Raw genomic sequence first — 19,866 nt, 5'->3', positions numbered from 1 at the left:
AACAAATAACGCTTGCGATTAGGTCGATCACGCCTGTTATGTTAAATAATGTTAGAAGACAGTTTTATTTGAAATTAGGATGTTGCCAAGACGTTCGCGGTGAACATTTTGAACATCTACTTCATTAACATTCATAGTTCTTTTTCGTGTTCTACATTTTATTACGTTTTGCATTACATTTTAGTTTTTGATTGTATTGTAGCGAATTTCGGTAACCACATGATTTTAATTTATTTTATCTTAATTAATCTTAATAAACTTGATAGCGACAACATTTTTGAATGGAGAATGAAAAGACCTTTCAAACGATATATCACAAGCCTATACTTCCTATTTTAAAAATTGGGGTTGTACCTGTCATTCTAAGGGGGTTGAAGGTAGGGGTTGCGTTTTCACGTTAAAGAATGTCAAGTTATAATTTAAATTAGACGTGTTTTGGGAATTTTTATAAATATGTACACTAACCTAAATAATGAATTTATTCCATTTGGCTTTTACACACTGTATAATACATTTAAATTGAATTTAAACTAATACTCATTTCACATACACTAAAAGCATCAGTGAGTAAGGCGCATTACGGATTATTATAACTAAGACAGTTTATGTGTATAACAACTTCTTGAGAAGTCTCCCTTAGAGGAATCATAATTTAAAATAAACAAGAGCTTGATAAAAGCCAAAGAAGACTATACTGAATGAAAATATACATCGATTTATTTTAATATTTTTTATTAAAAATGTTCACTTCCATCTCCTTTTTAAAATAAAAAATTTAATTTGTAATTAGGGATTGAAATTTTAATACACCATTTGAAATTTTTTTATAGTAATAATTTTAAGGTTTTTAACTGTTTTTTAGCAAGTTGACAAAGATGTGAGGTTTTCCCCGGAACATCTTCTTCAGGAGCCAACAAAGGTATTAATTTTCGTTTGTCTGATTGCATATCATCATTTCTATATGCACATAACTTCTTTCCACGAAATGTTTAAGTATCATATTTTTTTCTTGCATCACCTGCTTTGAAATGGGCATTAAATATCTTTCTATTTCGACACCATATGCTTTTTATTGTTTAACACATCTCTACATTTCTTGAGTATATTTTGCCATTATCTTCTATTCTATGCATTCATCTTATACATTTATGCTTTTAGGGTCTATTTTAATATTACTATCATGTTTGTTTTCATCTTCTTTCCTTTTTTTCTTTTCTGTACTGTTTTCAATGCACGAATGAATTAACTATTTCTCATTTCTCATGCTTCTATATAATCTTTTAACCTATTTATAACTTTAAAACGGTCATATTGTAGTATATATATATATATATATATATATATATATATATATATATATATATATATATATATTATATATATATATGGAATTTCTAGTTCTTTGTCTATTTTTTCCCTCCGACGTTTTCGTATTAATGCCGTCGTCCATTTATCTTGTGGTTCCCCATACCCCCAATTTTTACATAGTTAATAGTTCACTGAGTTTTCTACCTGTTCAATAACAAATTAGTCTATTAACTTATAACCTCATATTAATCTTAATTTTTTGAATTTTTATAGCTTCACCGTATATAATTATGAAACATATCGATTAGTAGCTTATTTACAGTTTGTTCAGCTTTCTGCAAACTATAGATTGCCTAATAGGTATTGAGGAAATGATTGCAATCATTTCCTCGGTTCAAATTATATTTGTCAGCTTTCTAAAGTCATTGGTTGTTGTTCTATGCAGAGGGCAATACACTTATTTGATGAATCGTAGCATTTTAGTGAGATTATAAATATAGCTTTGGGACTAGTTTGGCAATCAGTCTATTATAAAATTTTACCTTAACAACAACAATAGTGTAATAATTGAGTAGCTGCCAATAAAATTATGTTCTTCTCCACAACTTTAACATTTTATTTTATCATCGTCGATCGAGAAGAAGCGGACACAGTGAATTAAAAACAATTCGAAGTTTATAATAACATTCGAATTTTTCACTATCGATACAGAGATATTTGGTCCTAGGGTCTTTTGACCATGTTTCTGAGTTCTATTCCTATTTCTTGATTTTTTGTTCCACTATTTTAAACCTGCTGCAATAAAATATTTTAAGCAATGTTGACGATGCATTCTTATCTCAAACGTGTATTCAATAAGAATTCGGTCGTAATATATTTTCTATTTTTACTCTTGATTATATTCCATCTTGTACAGCTTGGACATAACCATACCATCTGAGTTGTTGGATCCCAATAAAGGACCCATTTGATGGTTTTAATCTTCTATTTCTGTGATTTACATATAGATAGTAGCCAGTTTATTACTCTTTCTTGGTATTTAATAATTTGTAGAATATTTGTAGACTATTTAGCAGAAATTCTAACCATTTTTTATGAGAAATATTTTATTTCTGCACTTTTATGTTGAAATAATCTTAAAAAAGTGTAATGTATTGGCCAGGTTTAAGGTTAATACATTACTAGGTATAGTACGTTGCACATCCATTGCATATCAACAGGTAAAAACATAGTACCAGTTGTACTGTTTTATACAGGGTGAGTCATAACTATTGAGACATAGACTAAGGACAGGTTATTTGGACCAAAATATGGCTATTGGGCCAAATATGCCTTAATAAAATGAAGCTGAGAAAAAAGATACAGGGTGTTAAAGTTAATTTTTGTTTTTCGTTTTTTGCTAATAGTTTCCCTGTATATTTATAAATTGCTATCAAAATTGGCATAGAGGCATAATCTTAGACAAGAAATAGTATTTTATTTACAATTTTACGTTTTGTCGTAGAGGGCGCCACGTGGATCATTCCTAATGATCAAATTGAGTCTAAACTTTTTCTGATGAAACTTTTTAGTAATTTTTATTAGAAAATATGACGTAAACATCATTTTTACGTAAAATTGGTACTCTTGTTTAAACATGATAATTTCAAACGTTTTCGATAAAAACGCAGTCGAACTGCTTAGAGTCTTAAAAAAGGATTTCAAATATTATTTCATTTATGAAAAGTATGCTTTGGACTGTCAGATAATTGTTGTTGGTAAATGTCATTTGTTCAGAGTAAATTATTTTTGATGTGACAGTGTAGTGTAATGTTGCATTTTTTAAAAGTAATCATTACTTTTTTTGATTGAAATGTCTCGTCACAATCATTTTACAAATGAAGAAACGCGAGATATGTTTTGCGTATACGCACAAGAAAATTTTTGCGGTCGCTCGGCAGCCAGAAGGTATGGAATGTTATACGCAAACAGAAGGCAACCAAATCACAAAACTTTTGCAAGATTATATCGTAGTTTAGGTGAAACTGGGTCATTTCACACTAAAAATCGGGGTGGTCGACCGAAACAAATTACACCTAATCAAGATGAACTTTTGGTTAGAGTAGATGAAAATCCTGAAATAAGTTCACGACATCTATCAGCAGCAACAGGAGTAAGTCAGTCGTCTATTGTTAGAATTCTAAAAAAAGAGAACCTCCATCCTTATCACTTCACTCCTGTTCAAAATTTACTTTCAACAGATCTTCCACGACGGTTACAATTTTGCCAACGTATTCTGAATAAACATCGCAATGACAGACACTTTATTAAAAATATTATGTTCACCGACGAAGCAACTTTTACCAGACGAGGGGTTTTTAATTGGCGAAATAGTCATTATTGGGAAGAAGAAAACCCGCATGCTATTAAAGCTAGACATTTTCAGCATGAGTTTAAATTGAATATTTGGTGTGGCATTATAGGCGACCAACTACTAGGGCCTTATGTTCTTCCTCCGAATTTAAATGGAGATTCTTATTTATTATTTTTGGAAAATACTCTTAAGACAGTTTTACATTATGCTATTTTCATGCTAGGCAAGAGCCATGCAAGACAGATCATGGAACTGCGCATGCCCACGGGCTATTTCCATGCAATTATTGTGCTAGACGAAAAATTAGAACATGTTCTATTTTTCATGCTATTTTCTTGCAATTTATCGTTAAAATTCATGTTGCCAACATAACAATTTATAATAGATTACAGAATAAAATATAACCTTATCTCTATCTTTAGCGTATATCATAAATTACCCTACACACAATGGGAATAAATTGAGATATATCTGATTCTGATACTCTAAAATTGTACATTAGAGATCAAAACGTTTCACCAGTTGCCAGATACCTTAAAGTTATAATTAATTTTGTCCTTGATGGAATGCACTGGCGAAAATTGGTATCTCTTTTCTGAATTAAGGGATTAATTTTTTCCAGGAGCTTAAGAAAAGTGGACTCGTTCATTCGAAGAAAGTTTTTAAAACTTTGAAGGTCTCTAGCATCCAAGAACTCTTGGGGTAACTTCAAATTTCCCAGTCCTGCATTCAACCAAGGTTTGACCCAGCATTTTCTAGGTTTTCTTTTTTTATTATTTTTCATGATTGTTGCTACAACAGCAATATTCAACAATAACAATGTTTTCTTTTCTTTGGTTGACATCCTTCACCCTTTTAATAACCATAAATGGTGTCTATTTATTTATTATATTATTTATTTTAGTACTTAATTATATTTATTTAAAATAAAATAACCTCCAATTGATAAATATTTTCTCTGTTGGCAACAATGAAAGTGGGATCTAAAATTGCACAGAAATATCTCTGATGTAAAAAGGTCAAGCAAGGCAAGAGATGTGCCATGCAAGACGGACTTGCATAGCATGAGACTTGCATAGCCTAGATGTAAAGCTGCCTTTAGTGATATTTTAGATGATCTGTCACTGGATCTAAGAAGAAAAATGTGGTTTATGTAGGATGGAGTGCTACCCCATTTTTCATTAGCTGTTAGAAATCATCTTAATGACGTATTTCCTCAACGATGGATTGGCAGAGGCAGTGATTTTTAATGGCCACCAAGAAGTCCTGAGTACAGCCCGCTAGATTTGTATTTTTGGGGACATATGAAGTCCTTAGTTTATGCCAATGAAATTAATACACGAGACGAACTTTGGAGATACATTCAAAATGCAGCTAATCTTATAAGGGGACAGAATAATATTTTTTTAACGTCCGAAAATCCTTTATAAAAAGAATTAGAAAAGGCATAGAAATCGGAGGAGACCATGTAGAACATTTAGTCTGAGTTTTTGTGAGTTCTTTTAAGTTAAAGTGTGTTTAGTTTTGATTTATCGTCAAAACGGAAACCTTACGTTAGTTGCAACTTTGTTTATTAGTTTGGTATTTGATAGTGAAATTGTAAATAAAATACTATTTCTTGTCTAAGATTATGCCTCTGTGCCAATTTTGACAGCAATTTATAAATATACAGGGAAACTATTAGCAAAAAACGAAAAACAAAAATTAACTTTAACACCCTGTATCTTTTTTCTCAGCAACATTTTATTAAGGCATATTTGGCCCAATAGCCATATTTTTGTCCAAATAACCTGTCCTTAGTCTATGTCCCAATATTTATGACTCACCCTGTATAGAAATACTTAAACGTTAATTTGGTTTTGAAATTTGTTTTTGTATCAAACATTTCAAAAGGTAATATGAAAGGGCCTAAGAACAAGTACTTCTAAAGAATGAACAGTGATTTTTTTATCATCTCTCTCTCTCTCTCTCTCTCTCTCTCTCTCTCTTTCTTTCTGTCTCTGTACCAATAACAAATAAAGTTTTTTTCTGTGTTTTAGGTGATCGAAGCGGAAAAACTGACATCGAAGTTCATAAAATCGAGAGAGCCTGCAAACAGCAGTTGCCAAGGCGACGACAATACCGAGACTTGTTTAAGTGTTGTTCTAGAAAGAAATGACAATAGTGAAAGTAGTGATGGAGATAAAGAAAAAACTACTAGTGATAAACAGGCGCACAGCGGTATTGTACTAAGTCCTTTACAGTTAGGACAATAATATATATTTAAGTTATTTATAACAATTAAGTTTTAGTCAGTTTGTGAAGTGTTCAAAAAAGTTTTTCATTTTTATCGCAAATGTGTCCAAACTTTTGTTTGTTTACCAATTATAAATTATTAATGAATAAAAAATTGACATTTTTAAATAAAAAGGTATTTGAAGGAAATATTTACAGATGTAGATGATAGGTGTTGTATAGTTAAAATCGAGAACAGAGTTTCGTGAGCAAGAGGTTGAAGGTATACAATATAATTGCCTATTACTATTACTTCAAAAAACTTGGTGTGTTGGCGACATTGTACTTATAGCTGGTAAAAGAGGAAAATTATAAAAAAAAATGTTAAAGTTTCAAGCAATGAATAAATAAAAATATAATCCAAGATGAACTGTAATAAAATTACAAGCATAAACCAAGAAAAGACCTCAAAATCACAGTAGAACAAAAAACAAAGGATGAGGAAAAAGAAGTAAAGAAAATAAGACTGAGACAACTTAATTAGATAATAAACTGTAAGAAATACTCAAGGATCTAAAAACAAGGGTATCCAATCAGTGTATATTACCTATTCGCAGATATAACTCTTAGACATAGAAAAGACAACAGAAAAGATAAAGAAGACAATGATTTATTTAAACACATATACTGAGTATCAAGACATCAGACAAAAAAATAGCTGGATTTGTAATAAAAATAAAGTGAGAGGTTTAACCTGAGTACAAAAGATTAAATAAAAATTTGCTGGTCATACCTTAAGAGAGAAGAAGGAAAGACAAAATATTTAGACATTGGACACCATTAAATTACAAACTACAAAGAAAGAAACCACATCTTAACTGAATCATAAAACTGAAACACCCTAATTTAAGGATACGGATTATTTTCAAATTAAAAATCATAAACACTTCGCTTTGATCGAATCAAGCCATTATATAACGGAATTGATCAATTTTCTTTGATAATTTTCACAAACTGACTTTGTTACGGATTTGACACATGTTTTAACCGATAGTGCAAACGTTTTTTTACATTATTTTTGCACATTTTGATGACAATAATGAATGCAAACTCTATTAGTAAATATTTTCTAATGATACTCGATAGACCTAAGTGAAATAATCAAAACACCGTTTTGTATTGTTGTGCACACTATGTATTCTTAATTAGATAAGTTTTTGTCTTGAACACTGTTAAATATTGTTCATTATGCATGGTACAGAAATTATCTTTGATTCTTTTTTAGTGATAACAACTTACTTCTCTTTTGGACGACAATATGTTTTAGTGAATTTTGATGTGTAAGTAGGCAAGAATGTAACGGCAATGTGACAACCATGTTATGTAGATGTTAAAAAACTGTATGAAATATCCTAATCAATATTAGATATATTCGTTTATGGCAGAGTGAGCGTTTTCGAACGTTCTAATCATGGCAGTAAAGCAATGTGTATAGCCATAAAAATGATCATATTTCTTTACTGCGCGTGATTATGATCTAGAACTGATCAACAATATTCGAAAATGCGCTAGTACATTATCTTCGCAATAAATGAAAATATCTGCATCAATAAGTAGAAACGATATAAAAAAATCTTCAAAAAAAGCAGAAAAACAGAAATTTTAATGAGAGGAAAAAAGAAAAACAAAAAACAGATCTTTGGGATCATTAATCATTGTGAAAATTGTATCTTTAAATCAATGAGCCATCAATGAAAGTAACAAATCAAGATGAAAAACCATACAAATGAAAAAACTGGAATATCTGGGCCACATAATGAGAGGAGAAAAGTACTCTCTGCTTAGACTCATAATCCAAGGAAAAATCTCGGGAAAGAGAAATGTGGGACGTAGGAGGATTTCCTGGTTGCGAAATTTAAGGGAGTGGTATGGGTGCAGTTCAATACAGTTGTTCAGAGCGGCAGCCAACAAAGTAAAGATTGCTGTGATGGTAGCCAACCTCCGATAGGAGACGGTACTGCAAGAAGAAGAAGATCAATGAGCCGAACAAAAATGATCTTAAATCAAACAGTAGTATACATTAATCATTACAAAGAACCCGATAGTATTTTTTAACATTATTATCTTGATGTACTCGTAACTTTGCGGATTGTTGATATATTGATACCAAATTCAATAGCGTCCTTCCTTGAACCATTCTGAACATATGTGCAATACAAGTTTTAAGACTGTATGTAACAAGAAGCAACATAATATATCTAACGTTGAAAAAAGAATATCTAAGTGGAGTAATCTCTCCATAAAGGACGTCTCAATGAGTTAACCAGAACTATGTCGACAATATAGTCTCAAACTGTCGTCAGTCTAAGATTGACTATTAATGACAAATCGAGCAAATCGATAAATATCTATAGAGATGTCCAAGAAATGTATACCACCTTGTCACACGCCTCAAAAATTATGGGCCTGCAAGTAAATGAAAATAAAACTAAGATAATGGCATCAACATCCAACAATAGAGCCAGAAACATCGGCCACCAATTCACGGTTGATAATTCTACCTTTGAAGTGGTGGACAAATTCACATACTTAGGCTCCCTGATCACCAAGGAGAACGTCATGACGGAAGAAATCAAGCGAAGAATAATCCTAGCAAACAAATGCTATTTTGGACTGAGTAGACATATGAGAAGCAGAAACTTAAGCCAAAAAACAAAAATAACCATATACAAAACCCTTATACAACCAGTATTGACATATGGGTCGGAGGCATGGACCATTTCCAAGGCAGATGAAAATCTCCTGCTTATATTTGAACAAAGGATCCTGAGAAGAATATTTGGTGGCATCTGTGAAAATGGTGTTTGGAGAAGGAGGTACAACTACGAGATATATCACAGATATAAACATATATTTGGTGGTAAAGACGTAGTATCCTTTATAAAAATAGGAAGACTAAGATGGGCAGGACATCTGGCAAGATCACAGCAGAACAGCCCTCCTAGAAGAATCCTTATGTCACAACCTGTGGGAAGTAGAAAAAGGGGTAGACCAAAACTCAGATGGAGGGATGTGTAGATGAGGATGGTAGACAAATAGGCGCAGCAAACTGGCAACAGTTGGCAATGGATAGAACTGACTGGCGTAATAGACTTGGGAAGGTCGAGGCTCTTTTATAGGGCTGTAGCACCAATGATAATGATGATGTCCAAGAAATCATTCAATATTCAACGGCATGTCTCAGGTTAGATTAAGTTTAACATGAGTGGACGCTTAACCATCCTTCCATTGTAGCCCATGCCTAGATTAAAGTTGTACCTTCAGTCCAGCCTTTTTAATAAAGTCTATTATGGTCTTTTACGGTGACGCTTCTACAAAGTCGTAGGACTCAAGTTAATAATGCTCAAATATATTCAAATATATTGAGTCTTATCCTATCCAACTCTGGGAGTTTGCACAGAACGTGTTTAGCCGTCTTGTCGTAAGCCTGACTGAATCTGCAATTTGCACTTTCTGCTAATCCGATTTTGCTCATGTACCCCTTGAGGTAACAGTGTCCGGTTAGTAGAGCTAGGATAATTCGCAGATCATTTCTATCCATATCTAGTAGATCTTTGAATATCTTCTTTCAAGGTTCATTTATAAAAGCTTTCGAATGTTTGACACCCGTCTGTTTCTACCAGTGATTGCGTTTTGGCTGTGCTTCTTGCTATGTCAACGGAAGGGTCTGGGCCTATAAATGTTTATTTTGTCCCTCCCCTGGCAAGTAAGTCCACTTTCTTGTTCCCTTTAATATCAGTATGCAAACGATCCCAGGGTAAACTTATTCTGTTACTTTTTTCGATCTGAATCAGATTCTGAAGACAGTTTTAAACAAACTTGAAGTCAATCCGATTCGAGTTCGGTGTCTTTTATGACTCCCGGCTATCAGATATAATGTTGATAGATCTGCATTTCCTCTTTATTACTTCCGCAAGCACACCTCTATAGCCTAAATTTCCGCTTGAAAGATAGTAGAGTGATTACCTAGGCTTTTACTAAGGCTCAGCCTGAGTTTCCTTCTGTATACTCCAGCTCCGACTCCTTCACCGGTTTTAGACACACATAGATGTATACAAGCATTGTCTGCCATTATGAGATACGTTTTATTCAACTCCCATTTATCCCTTCCTGAAAAGAGGACAAAGGAAAGACAAAGACAAAGGACAAAGAAAAGAGGAAAAATAACGAAGCCCCAGGAGAAGATGGAATTGTACTAGAAGCTATCGTAAATGGAGGAGATATGCTATTATGGACGAGTAAAATTACACATTAGAGGCCAAGAACAGTAGTACTAACGTAGTAGAGGAAGACCCCCTACACGTTGGGCTGACGACATCAGACGTATCACCAAAAATTGGCAACAACGAGCACAAAATCGCAAAGAATGGAGGAGTTTAATGGAGGCCTATGTCCAGCAGTGGACGTGATAAATGATGGATGATGATGAAAAGAGAACTGTAAACAGCTTTTCTAAATTGTATTTAGGTTGCATTGCATCTGGTATTATTTCCAACTCTGGATAATTTTTAATTATCTCTACAGATTTGATCTTGGTATCATTTCGCCCTGCTTTCTGCTACCTTATCCGCCTGCTTCTACCTTCGCCTCCTTCTCCATCCAGATATGTCATGGGAGAGGTCAAGTATGACCTTCATGAAGGTGGTTGGAGTAGTCAACATTGCTCCTGTTATGATTAAGCATGATTATCATTGAAGCTTATTCAGCTTTTCTCTGGTGGTTATATATTGGGATTTAGGCCACCATACTAGTGCGCAATGACTATAGTTATATATGTAGCCAGTACATCTGTTTGGGTTTCATACCACATGTTTTCCTACATATCCTTCGATAAGTCCAAACGGAAAGCTTTGCTTTGTTGGTTATTCTTTCCAGATGGGCGTTTCATATAAGCCGTTTATCAAGTAGTAATTCTAGACACTAGAACTCATTCTTCTCTTTGATAGTTTCTCCATACAGAGCTAGCATCCAAATTTTATATGGGTTCTGCGTCCTTATGAAACATCAATACTACCTGTTTTACTAGAATAAACATAGAGTTTTTCCATGTCGCACCACCTAGTAAGGATATTTAATGTTCGTCGGTGTGTCCCTAATTACTATATCATTCCACAAATGACCATAAGAGAGGGAAAATAACCTCATCTTGTGGATACCACTTATCTGTTTTGGCCAAAATCTCCTCTCCTTGCAGGTATGTTACAATCAGCCTATTTTCCAGCATTACTTTGCTCTATTTGCATACAATAGAGGATACTTTTTTTGATGCTACTGCGTCATAACGAGAATTTGGTATTGCATTATTAAATGCGCATTATATATCTAGAAAGGCAGGTAATGCAATCTCTTTGTTATTAATGCAGTAACATATTTTCTGAACTACTTCATCCAGTGCTGTTTCTGTTGATTTTCCTTCTTGTTATTCCGGTTGCCATTGCGAGGATGATATGTTTATTAAGATTTTTTTTCTATTGCCTTCAATAGAAAATGTCTTAGCAGGCAAAATACTCAAGTATACATAATAGACCGGATCTCATATTATTTAGCAAGCTAACAACATATACAACACGTGCGAAACCTAAAAAAACAAGCTACGTCTTAAATATAACGAGAAAATCGTCAAAATAAAGATTTTGGGTTAGAAGCGTTTAAAATGTATGTAAATGGGACTGCAACGAAAAAGAATTTCTAAGTAGACTAAATATATAAAAACACTTATTGATGACGATTGAAATAATAAAAACCTGTTATTTGGGTCATTTTTTACGTAAAGAAGTACTACATCCCTCAATTGATCATTAAGAGCGTAGGCGCAAAATTTCGGGTCAATGCTTTTTAAATGCATTCATTTTTTTCGAATCCTGAGAAAACTAACAAATATTTTTGACAAATTTAAACGCAGAATGAAAGACTACATTATTACCGAGGGCCGAAAGTCCCGTAGAATAAACAAAATGTTTTTTTTAATAAGATATTTTAAATTAAAAATCACACTAAATTGTCTCTTTTTTTTCACCCCTGTAACTTATTCAAATAAACATTATAGAAGTTTTCAGGGACTTTTGGCCCTCAGTAATAATGAATTCTTTCATTCTGCGTTTAAATTTTTCAAAAATACTTATTAGTTTTCTCAGGATTCGAAAAAAATTAATGCATTTAAAAAGCATTGGCCCGTAATTTTGGCCTACGCTCTTAAGAGTAAAAGAAAGGGGGAAAAATTATATTGGAAGAAATTTATTGTGTAATATTAGAAACTGGACAAGACTAGGCTTTAAAGATCTTACAGCTGAAGACAGAGAAATGTTTGCCACCACAACTTTCAATGATAGAGACGTTACATGAAGAAGAGAAAGAAGAGATTTTGGGTAAGAAATAAAGAGATAGTGGGAAATGAAAGGTGTTCAGACGATACTTCTGGTCTTCTCTTTGAACAGTTTTCTAAAGAGCTGTTTAGACAAACATTTTTACGAGACGGTACTCCTCGCGTCGGCTAAATGCGTGCAGAAAGAATACCTAATTACTCATGGCTTTATAGCACCTTAAACCTCAATCCTGTTATTACCTTAGGCATCTGAGATGGGTAGATTTTCCTGTTTAAGCCGTATGGCTCAAATTTTGGTAACGATTGTATTACCCTATGGCATAAACTTAATTGATGACACCAACGATTACTGACGTTCTGTTAAATTTATTTTATTCTTTCGGCCATGGTTAGTAGACTGCGTCACAAAATGATTTGATGTTGACGTTGACGTTGACGCTCGACATTGAAGTTGGCACAAAATACCATAATGAAGGTTGATTAAAATTCATCAAACAAAGCAAATATTTATAGTTTGAAAGTATCTTATTAATATGATTTCTTTAAATCTTACACATTACCTACCCATTTACTATAAATATTTTTATAAAGAAATTCAGATTTATCAGTTGCTACTTATTTAGCAGTCTGATTATATGAATGACATTCACGGACATGATCATACCGACGTCTAATAGATTAAAACTACGAATAAGACAAAATTTACCATTTTTTTTTTAATTCTGAGTGTTATTTTAGGTGGTTTTTCTTGTTGCCGTTTTATGTTTTTCAAATATTAAAGTTCTTTCTGCTTAGCGATATTTAAAAAAAAACATTTTTTATATTTCGACTTCCATGGCATAAAATTGCTAGAATTTATATAATAGTTTGGGGTATTTTTCTGATGTATACTACAATATACTACCATGTATAATAAACAAAACTCTCCCCACCTCTTAGAATATTTTGTTGACTGCTATTTTAAATCTACATACTTACATTACTAATTAAATATGGACTATTTAATCATATCTTTAACGATTTCTCACTAACATCTGTCAAATCTTGTACTTAATTATAAATTTAAATGGAATTGATTAAAAATTTACTAAAATCAAGATCAATGGCGTATGTGTGTGGCTTGCGCTGCAATCCGTGTTAACTGTATTAGGATATAAATGAAACGCTCCTAGAAAGTTTAGAAAAAACTTAACGCAGTTTATAGACAACATTTAAAGTTTATAAATTTGAAGATTTCTTGATCAAAATTCATATTCAATAATAAAAGAAAACAAAAAAATAAGCACTTTTAAGTTTCCACAGGATATTGTCAATTTGACATATTTCACTGAAACATCACTTTGTTTCTAACGCCAAACTAACTATATTGTAGGCAATTGGTCTATCTATGCAACGAATATTTTATTACTATTTTTTTACTTACCTAACTTAGCACTAACGGAGACCTTTCAATATTTCTTTGTTCATTGATAATTGAATCTATTTTTTCTATTTTTTATTTGTTTATGCAAAATTTCAAAGTTGTAGTCGAATTCATATCTTTCTGTAATTAAATGCTCGTGTTTGGTATATTTTGAATTGATTTCATCGTTGACGAAACTAGTTCTGTGTTTCTTGAGCTGATTCTCAAAACTTCTTTCATCTGACCTATGTATTTTTTGCAAATGTACCACAAGTGACCTTAGATACATTTTATAGAGCCCTTGACTAAGAGAAAACTTTCCAACCACATCATTTACTCTTGAACAACAAATTACAAGCAGTAATACGGCACATGAAAGAAGGCAAAATTGTGCATAAAACTTCAGGACCGAGCAGGTAAAGCTTTTGGGTATAATACCAATCAATAACTCCAAGAGATGATCAGCAAGTGTGCTAAGAACTCAAGGAAGAAGATGTTGCAGAAGGGAAGATTATAGTATTATTGTAACGAAAGAAAAGTCACTGGAGAAACCATAAGAATGGTTTGCTCCAAGGTAATGTTTTGCTTCTATTACTATATATTTACATCCAATCTTCAAATCGCTAAAAAATATATTTAGTCTGATGATATGGCTATTTGCAGTAATGTGAAAACATATGGTGAGATAGGAACTAGCCTTTCAGAGGTCTTAGGAGCTGTTATACAGGAATTATGATACTAAAGGCGAATTCTGTCCAAACACAGTCTCCTAAACAGAGTTTAAATAGACAGGACACTATCGCTTTTAAACAATATTGGCATAAGCTAAAGTATAATGGAAGTACGAGGAAAGCTATCATATTCAAGTTAACCAGCTCAAGTTGAAAACACAGCCACAAATATTGAAAACACCAGATTGGTACTTTCGTTTTTACTAGCTGTTTAAAACTTAATTTAATTTGATTTCTATGTCCACTAGCTGGCAATTTACATATGGTAGTATGTAAGAAGAAAATTGGCAGCTGAAACAGAGAGTCTTCGCCTCTGTCAAGACACAGTTTCATCCAAAATACTGCACCTGCTCAGGACAGAACTATTGAACTAGACAGAGAGAGTTCTAGAGAACATTTATCTACACCCTAAAGAATAACTCGCACCTGGACACGAGTTATGTAACCGATTGAAGAATGCTAAATTATACGATCTGTAAGTTTATCAGTTACAAATTAATAATAAAAGTGATAGAGCAAAAGCAGGAATAGAACAAATAAATAAGAAATGGTTATAGAAAGATATGGAGTAACAATACAAAAAGAGAGAGAATTTTGCTGAGTAGAGAAACACATATTCTAGATGACTGCAAATAAAGCAGTGACTAAGATTCAGAATGGTAAACAGTCGCAATAGCATCGTAGTGGATAAGTTTGCTGCCGTCTAGAGCTCCCTGAAATTTATTACAAAAGCGGGTTTCATCCCAATTTAAACAAAATAAGGTAAATACGGTAAAGAAAAACAAATGAATTTTGTTTTTTCGTAGAAGTTCCCCATCAATGTTTTTAACTGAAGTTAGAGTGGTAAAAAAAAGTAATCAAATCATATAAGTTTTTTTTTTCACAAAAATTGGTGACTTAAAGCTACTCTTGTTATGTTAAATTGCTTTATTTTGTCGAACTTTAAAATTAATATTTTTTAAATCTAATTGCTATTTATATCAAAATGTACTTACTGTCTTAGGCATATATCAACAATTCTTTTAGAAGGAAATGTTAGAAAATAAGTTACAGTAACAAATGCGTTAAGTTTTTTCAGAAATCGACAAGACTTTTTTATTTTATAATATACATTGCTATAGATATTTTTTAAGTTTAAATTTACAAAAAAATTGTCTAAAAAATAGTAAATAAATCAAAAATACAAAAAATATATTGATACCACAAACAATTGTCACTATTACCAGTTCCTTGCGTAATAACGAAAGAATGCATAATCACCAGAGTGAAAAAAAATAGAAGATAAATCTGTAGTTGCTATCTAAACCCATGTAAAATTGTAGATCTTTTATTTTTATATATAAATATACCGTTGAACAATCATTTTTGCTTAAATTAGTTTTTAATTATCTCAACAACTGTCGAGAAAAATATAAAAGGAGCTAAAATTAAAGAAATTTGTCTTCCCTGAGAATTAAAACCTGGCGCATATTGTGAGAGAAGAGGTTACAAGTAGGTCTCCAAACGGATTAATTAATTGAGTGATGATGATAATGAGAAAAAATCTTATTCATCTATATATTTGGGCTCTTAAATGATCAAGATGGCTATTAAATCTAAATCAGCTATTATTCAACTCTTTAATCCAAACCAAACCAATGCAAGTTAAATAAATACATGGTGGCCAAACAAAGGCGAAAAACAGCTGTTATCGGGAATTGCGACACTTTAGAAAAAATCCGAAATTTGTCAATTTTTGTTTTTAAATTGAAATATTTTTACGGGTACTTTCAAAACCGCTACGCAGATGTTTAAAAAGAATTGAAAGTCAAGTTAGATGTTTCAAAGCACTTGCAATTATTTTTACAATGGTCTTTACATTCTAAATCTCTACTAATACTTAAAAATAGGACGTTTTGAAATTTAAATTTTGTAAAAGTAGTAACTGACTACTTAGTTGAATAAATCATCGTCATCATTCTAGCTTTAAAACCCTGCATGGGTCCTAAAATATATAGCCTCTTCAAGAATTTCTCTCCGGTCGTCCTTATCCATAGCCTTTCTCCACCAAGTACGTATTCCCATATTTGTTCTGGGTCTTCCTTTTCTTCTCTGACCAATGGGTCTATCAACGAGCGTTTTCTAGCTGGGTCATTTTGTTCCATCCGCATTACGCGCCCTATCTTAGTTCCTGGTATATTCTATAAAGTTCGAAGTTATATCGTCTTCTCCACATTCCATTGTCATTCACTGCTACAAAGATTCGCCTTATTATTTTTCTTTCGAAACATCCTAACATGTTTTTGGGACTGGGCGTATTATTGTTTTGTGAAGTTCTATTTTTGTATTTCTCGATATAATTGTGGATTTAAGGAGGAGATTGAGCCCAAAATAGCATCTGTTGGCCGTGCAAATTCTGCGGTTTATCTCTGCGGTAGTATAATTTTCAGTGTTAAGGAGCACTCCCAGGTATACAAATTCGTTCACTGCTTCGATGACGTCGTTTTCGATAACAAGTGGTAGTGGGATTTATGGTTGCGTGCTTATTTTCATATACTTTGTTTTGTTGGTGTTAATTATTAAACCCAGTTTTGTAGCTGATTCTTTTAATGCTACATATACCTCTCGTACTTTTTCCAGAGCCAGATTGAACAGTATACAGGAGAAAGGGTCTCCCTGGCGCAGCCCGTTATTTGTTTTTAAAGGTTCAGACAGTTCCCCCTGAATTCGTACTTTACATTTCTTCTTCTTCATGTGCCTTGTCCGTTCCGAACGTTGGCAATCAACATGGCTATTCTGACTTTGTTTGCGGCAGATCTGAATAGTTCAGCAATGACAATCCGAACCATTGCCGCAAGTTTTGGAGCCACGAGTGTCTTCTCCTCCCTGGACCCCTTCTGCTGTCTATTTTCCCTTGAACGATCAGTTGTAGTACTCTATATTTATTATGTCTCATAACGTGACCCAAGTATTCCAACTTTCTTTTCTTTATACTTATTCCTACCTCTCTCTCTTTACCTATCCGGCGTAGTACCTCTTCGTTGGTCACGTGCTCAGTCCAGGATATACGTAATATACGTCGGTAAGCCCACATTTCGAAGGCCTTTACATTTAACTTTTTTAAAAGTTAGTTTTGTTAAATTTACCAACTGATTTGGTATTCCTAGTAGCTCTTTCATTGCTTTGAAAATTTCTCTTCTATTCACAGAGTCGTAGGCTGCTTTGTAGTCTATAAATATGTGATGAGTATCAATGCCATATTCCAGTGTTTTTTCCAAAATTTGTTTCAGGGTTGCAATCTGATTAATTGTCGATTTACCACCTCTGAAACTAGCCTGGTATTTTCCTACTATCCGTTCTGCATATGGTGCCATACGGTGACATAGTACTGTGGAAAATATTTTATACGCTGCATTTAGAAGCGTAATTCCTCTGTGATTAGATCATTAAAAGATATCTCCTTTTTGTGTACGGTGCAAAGTATTCCAATATTCCAGTCATTAGGGAGGGATTTCTGTGTCCATATTTATTTTATAAGCTGCTGTAATACCATTATCGTATCATAACCACCTTCTTTATAGTTCAGCTGAGAGATTATCTATTCCGGGTGATTTGTTTTTGGGCTAGTTTTTTAACTACATCTTTAACTTTAAACATCGTTGGTGGTTTCTCTTCCCTCTTGTCTGTTCTTTTCCTTGTATCCTCTTTTCTTCTCTTCTCTTTGTCTGGTAATTCTCTACAGTTGTATTATATTGGTTGTTGAATAATTCTTGAGACTGATTTCATTGGTTAGTAGCTTACCACTTCTACTTAGTTTGTAACTGCTCTTTGCTATGTTGACTTCTTTAAAAATGTTCTATATCCACCTTTCTTATTATTACTTTTCATTTTTATAGTTTTTGATCAAACTAGTTTTCTTTCTTTTTTTATGTGTCCTTTTTACTCGTTTTCTCTTAGCCTGATATTCGTCTATTCTTGCTTAGGGCGCCTGTCAGTTATTTACTTGTAGGTTTTGTTCTTTCTCTTTTTTACTTTTCTACATTTTTTGTATCATTTATATTTCTCATGTCTTCTTTTGTTGCGATTGTTTCTTCCGCTGTAGCGTTTAGTATGTCCTTAAGTGTTGTCCAACCTAACAGTTCTCAGTTGCTCCTCCAATCATGGTACGACAGCATTACATACTGTTTTCTGCTTTTAGCTGTTCGATATTATACTTTTCTTTTTATGGCTATATTTCTTTAGTGTATTAGCTACTTGACTTTCTGTTTAGCCCACTTGAACCATGTTTTGAATCTACCAAGACGTTTAGTATTTCTTCCATCATGTGTCATTATTTTTGGTGACCGATTATTATATTCATATATTTTACCTTGTAATTTGACTAAATGTATTTACAATTGCATGGAAGACTCTGTTAAGGAGAATAATATTACCTCGAATAATATTATTATTCTTCTTCTTCTTCTTCCTCTTCTTTTTCTTTTTCTTTTTGTGTGGAAACATGATCCTGTTTTTCAATGTGCCTCTAATAAGTTGTCGTTCCATCGTTTTCGTGGTCTTTCCACTGATCGTCGTCTTATTGGGGAACCGTCTCTTTCCTACTCTATTTGTTATCATTCGAGTTATGTAATCTCTACTCTTCTCTTTTTTACCCAGTCCTTGATGTTCTCCACTTTGCGTCTCGATCGTATATCTGTCCATAGAGACTTACCACCGATTTGCTCTAGTATTTTCATCTCTGCTGTCTCTAGCCTTGTTTTTGTTTCCTATGTGTCAGGTCATGTTTCTGTCGCCTATATCATTATTGGTCTGATGAGGGTGTTGCAAATTCTGCCTTTCATTTCTATCCCGATATTTTTATTTCTCCATATTGTCTCAATCAGGCTGTGTTTGTTCTATTTACTTGATGTTCCACTTCTGTTTCTAGTTTTCCGTAGTTAGATAGTGTAATGTCTACATATTTAAACTCCAGCACTTGTTCTATTATCTGACCCACTATCCCATTATCTTGGGAAAATTAACATAATAAATTTTTTGGCGGTTATATTAAATTGGTACAACATACGTGATAAATCATCTTCATTTTGAGAGACTAGTATTATGTCGACTGCATATCAAATGATTTTAAGTTGTTGTTCTCCCATTTGGTATGCTTTTTTCGTTCTGACTTTTTTACAATTTTATCCATGATCAGGTTAAACAGTACAGGGCTCAGGGAATCCCTATGTCTTCTCCCATTGCCAGCCTCCATTGTGTAAGTGCTTCTTCTACTTTTACTTTTATTGTATTGTTCTAGTAAATATTTTTGATTATTTTGATTATTCCCAGAGATATCTCACTTGCATACAACCAGTGGATAATGTTGTTTAATTTTACCCTGTTAAATGCCTTCTTAAGGTCCACAAAACATAAATATGCCACTTTGCTCTATTCTAATGATTTCTCTGGCACTTACGTCATTATAAATATATCTTTCCGGCCTAAAACGTTGTTGTTT

General features: G+C 33.0%; 1 protein-coding gene across 1 annotated transcript in view; it reads left to right on the top strand.

Annotated features, from left to right (window-relative positions):
- LOC140446661 (uncharacterized) overlaps positions 1–6,073 on the top strand; it is a 48,026-nt gene extending 41,953 nt beyond the window's left edge. Inside the window, exons 4-5 of the mRNA XM_072539250.1 lie at positions 3,393–3,535; positions 5,701–6,073. Coding sequence (XP_072395351.1) covers positions 3,393–3,535; positions 5,701–5,916 — 359 coding nt within the window. The 3' untranslated portion in view covers positions 5,917–6,073. The remainder of the gene's footprint in view (positions 1–3,392; positions 3,536–5,700) is intronic.
- The last annotated feature ends 13,793 nt before the right edge of the window (positions 6,074–19,866 follow it).

This window comes from Diabrotica undecimpunctata, chromosome 7, assembly GCF_040954645.1.
Source record: "Diabrotica undecimpunctata isolate CICGRU chromosome 7, icDiaUnde3, whole genome shotgun sequence".
Classification (NCBI taxonomy): domain Eukaryota; kingdom Metazoa; phylum Arthropoda; class Insecta; order Coleoptera; family Chrysomelidae; genus Diabrotica; species Diabrotica undecimpunctata.
This window is presented reverse-complemented; position numbering and strand designations above follow the sequence as displayed.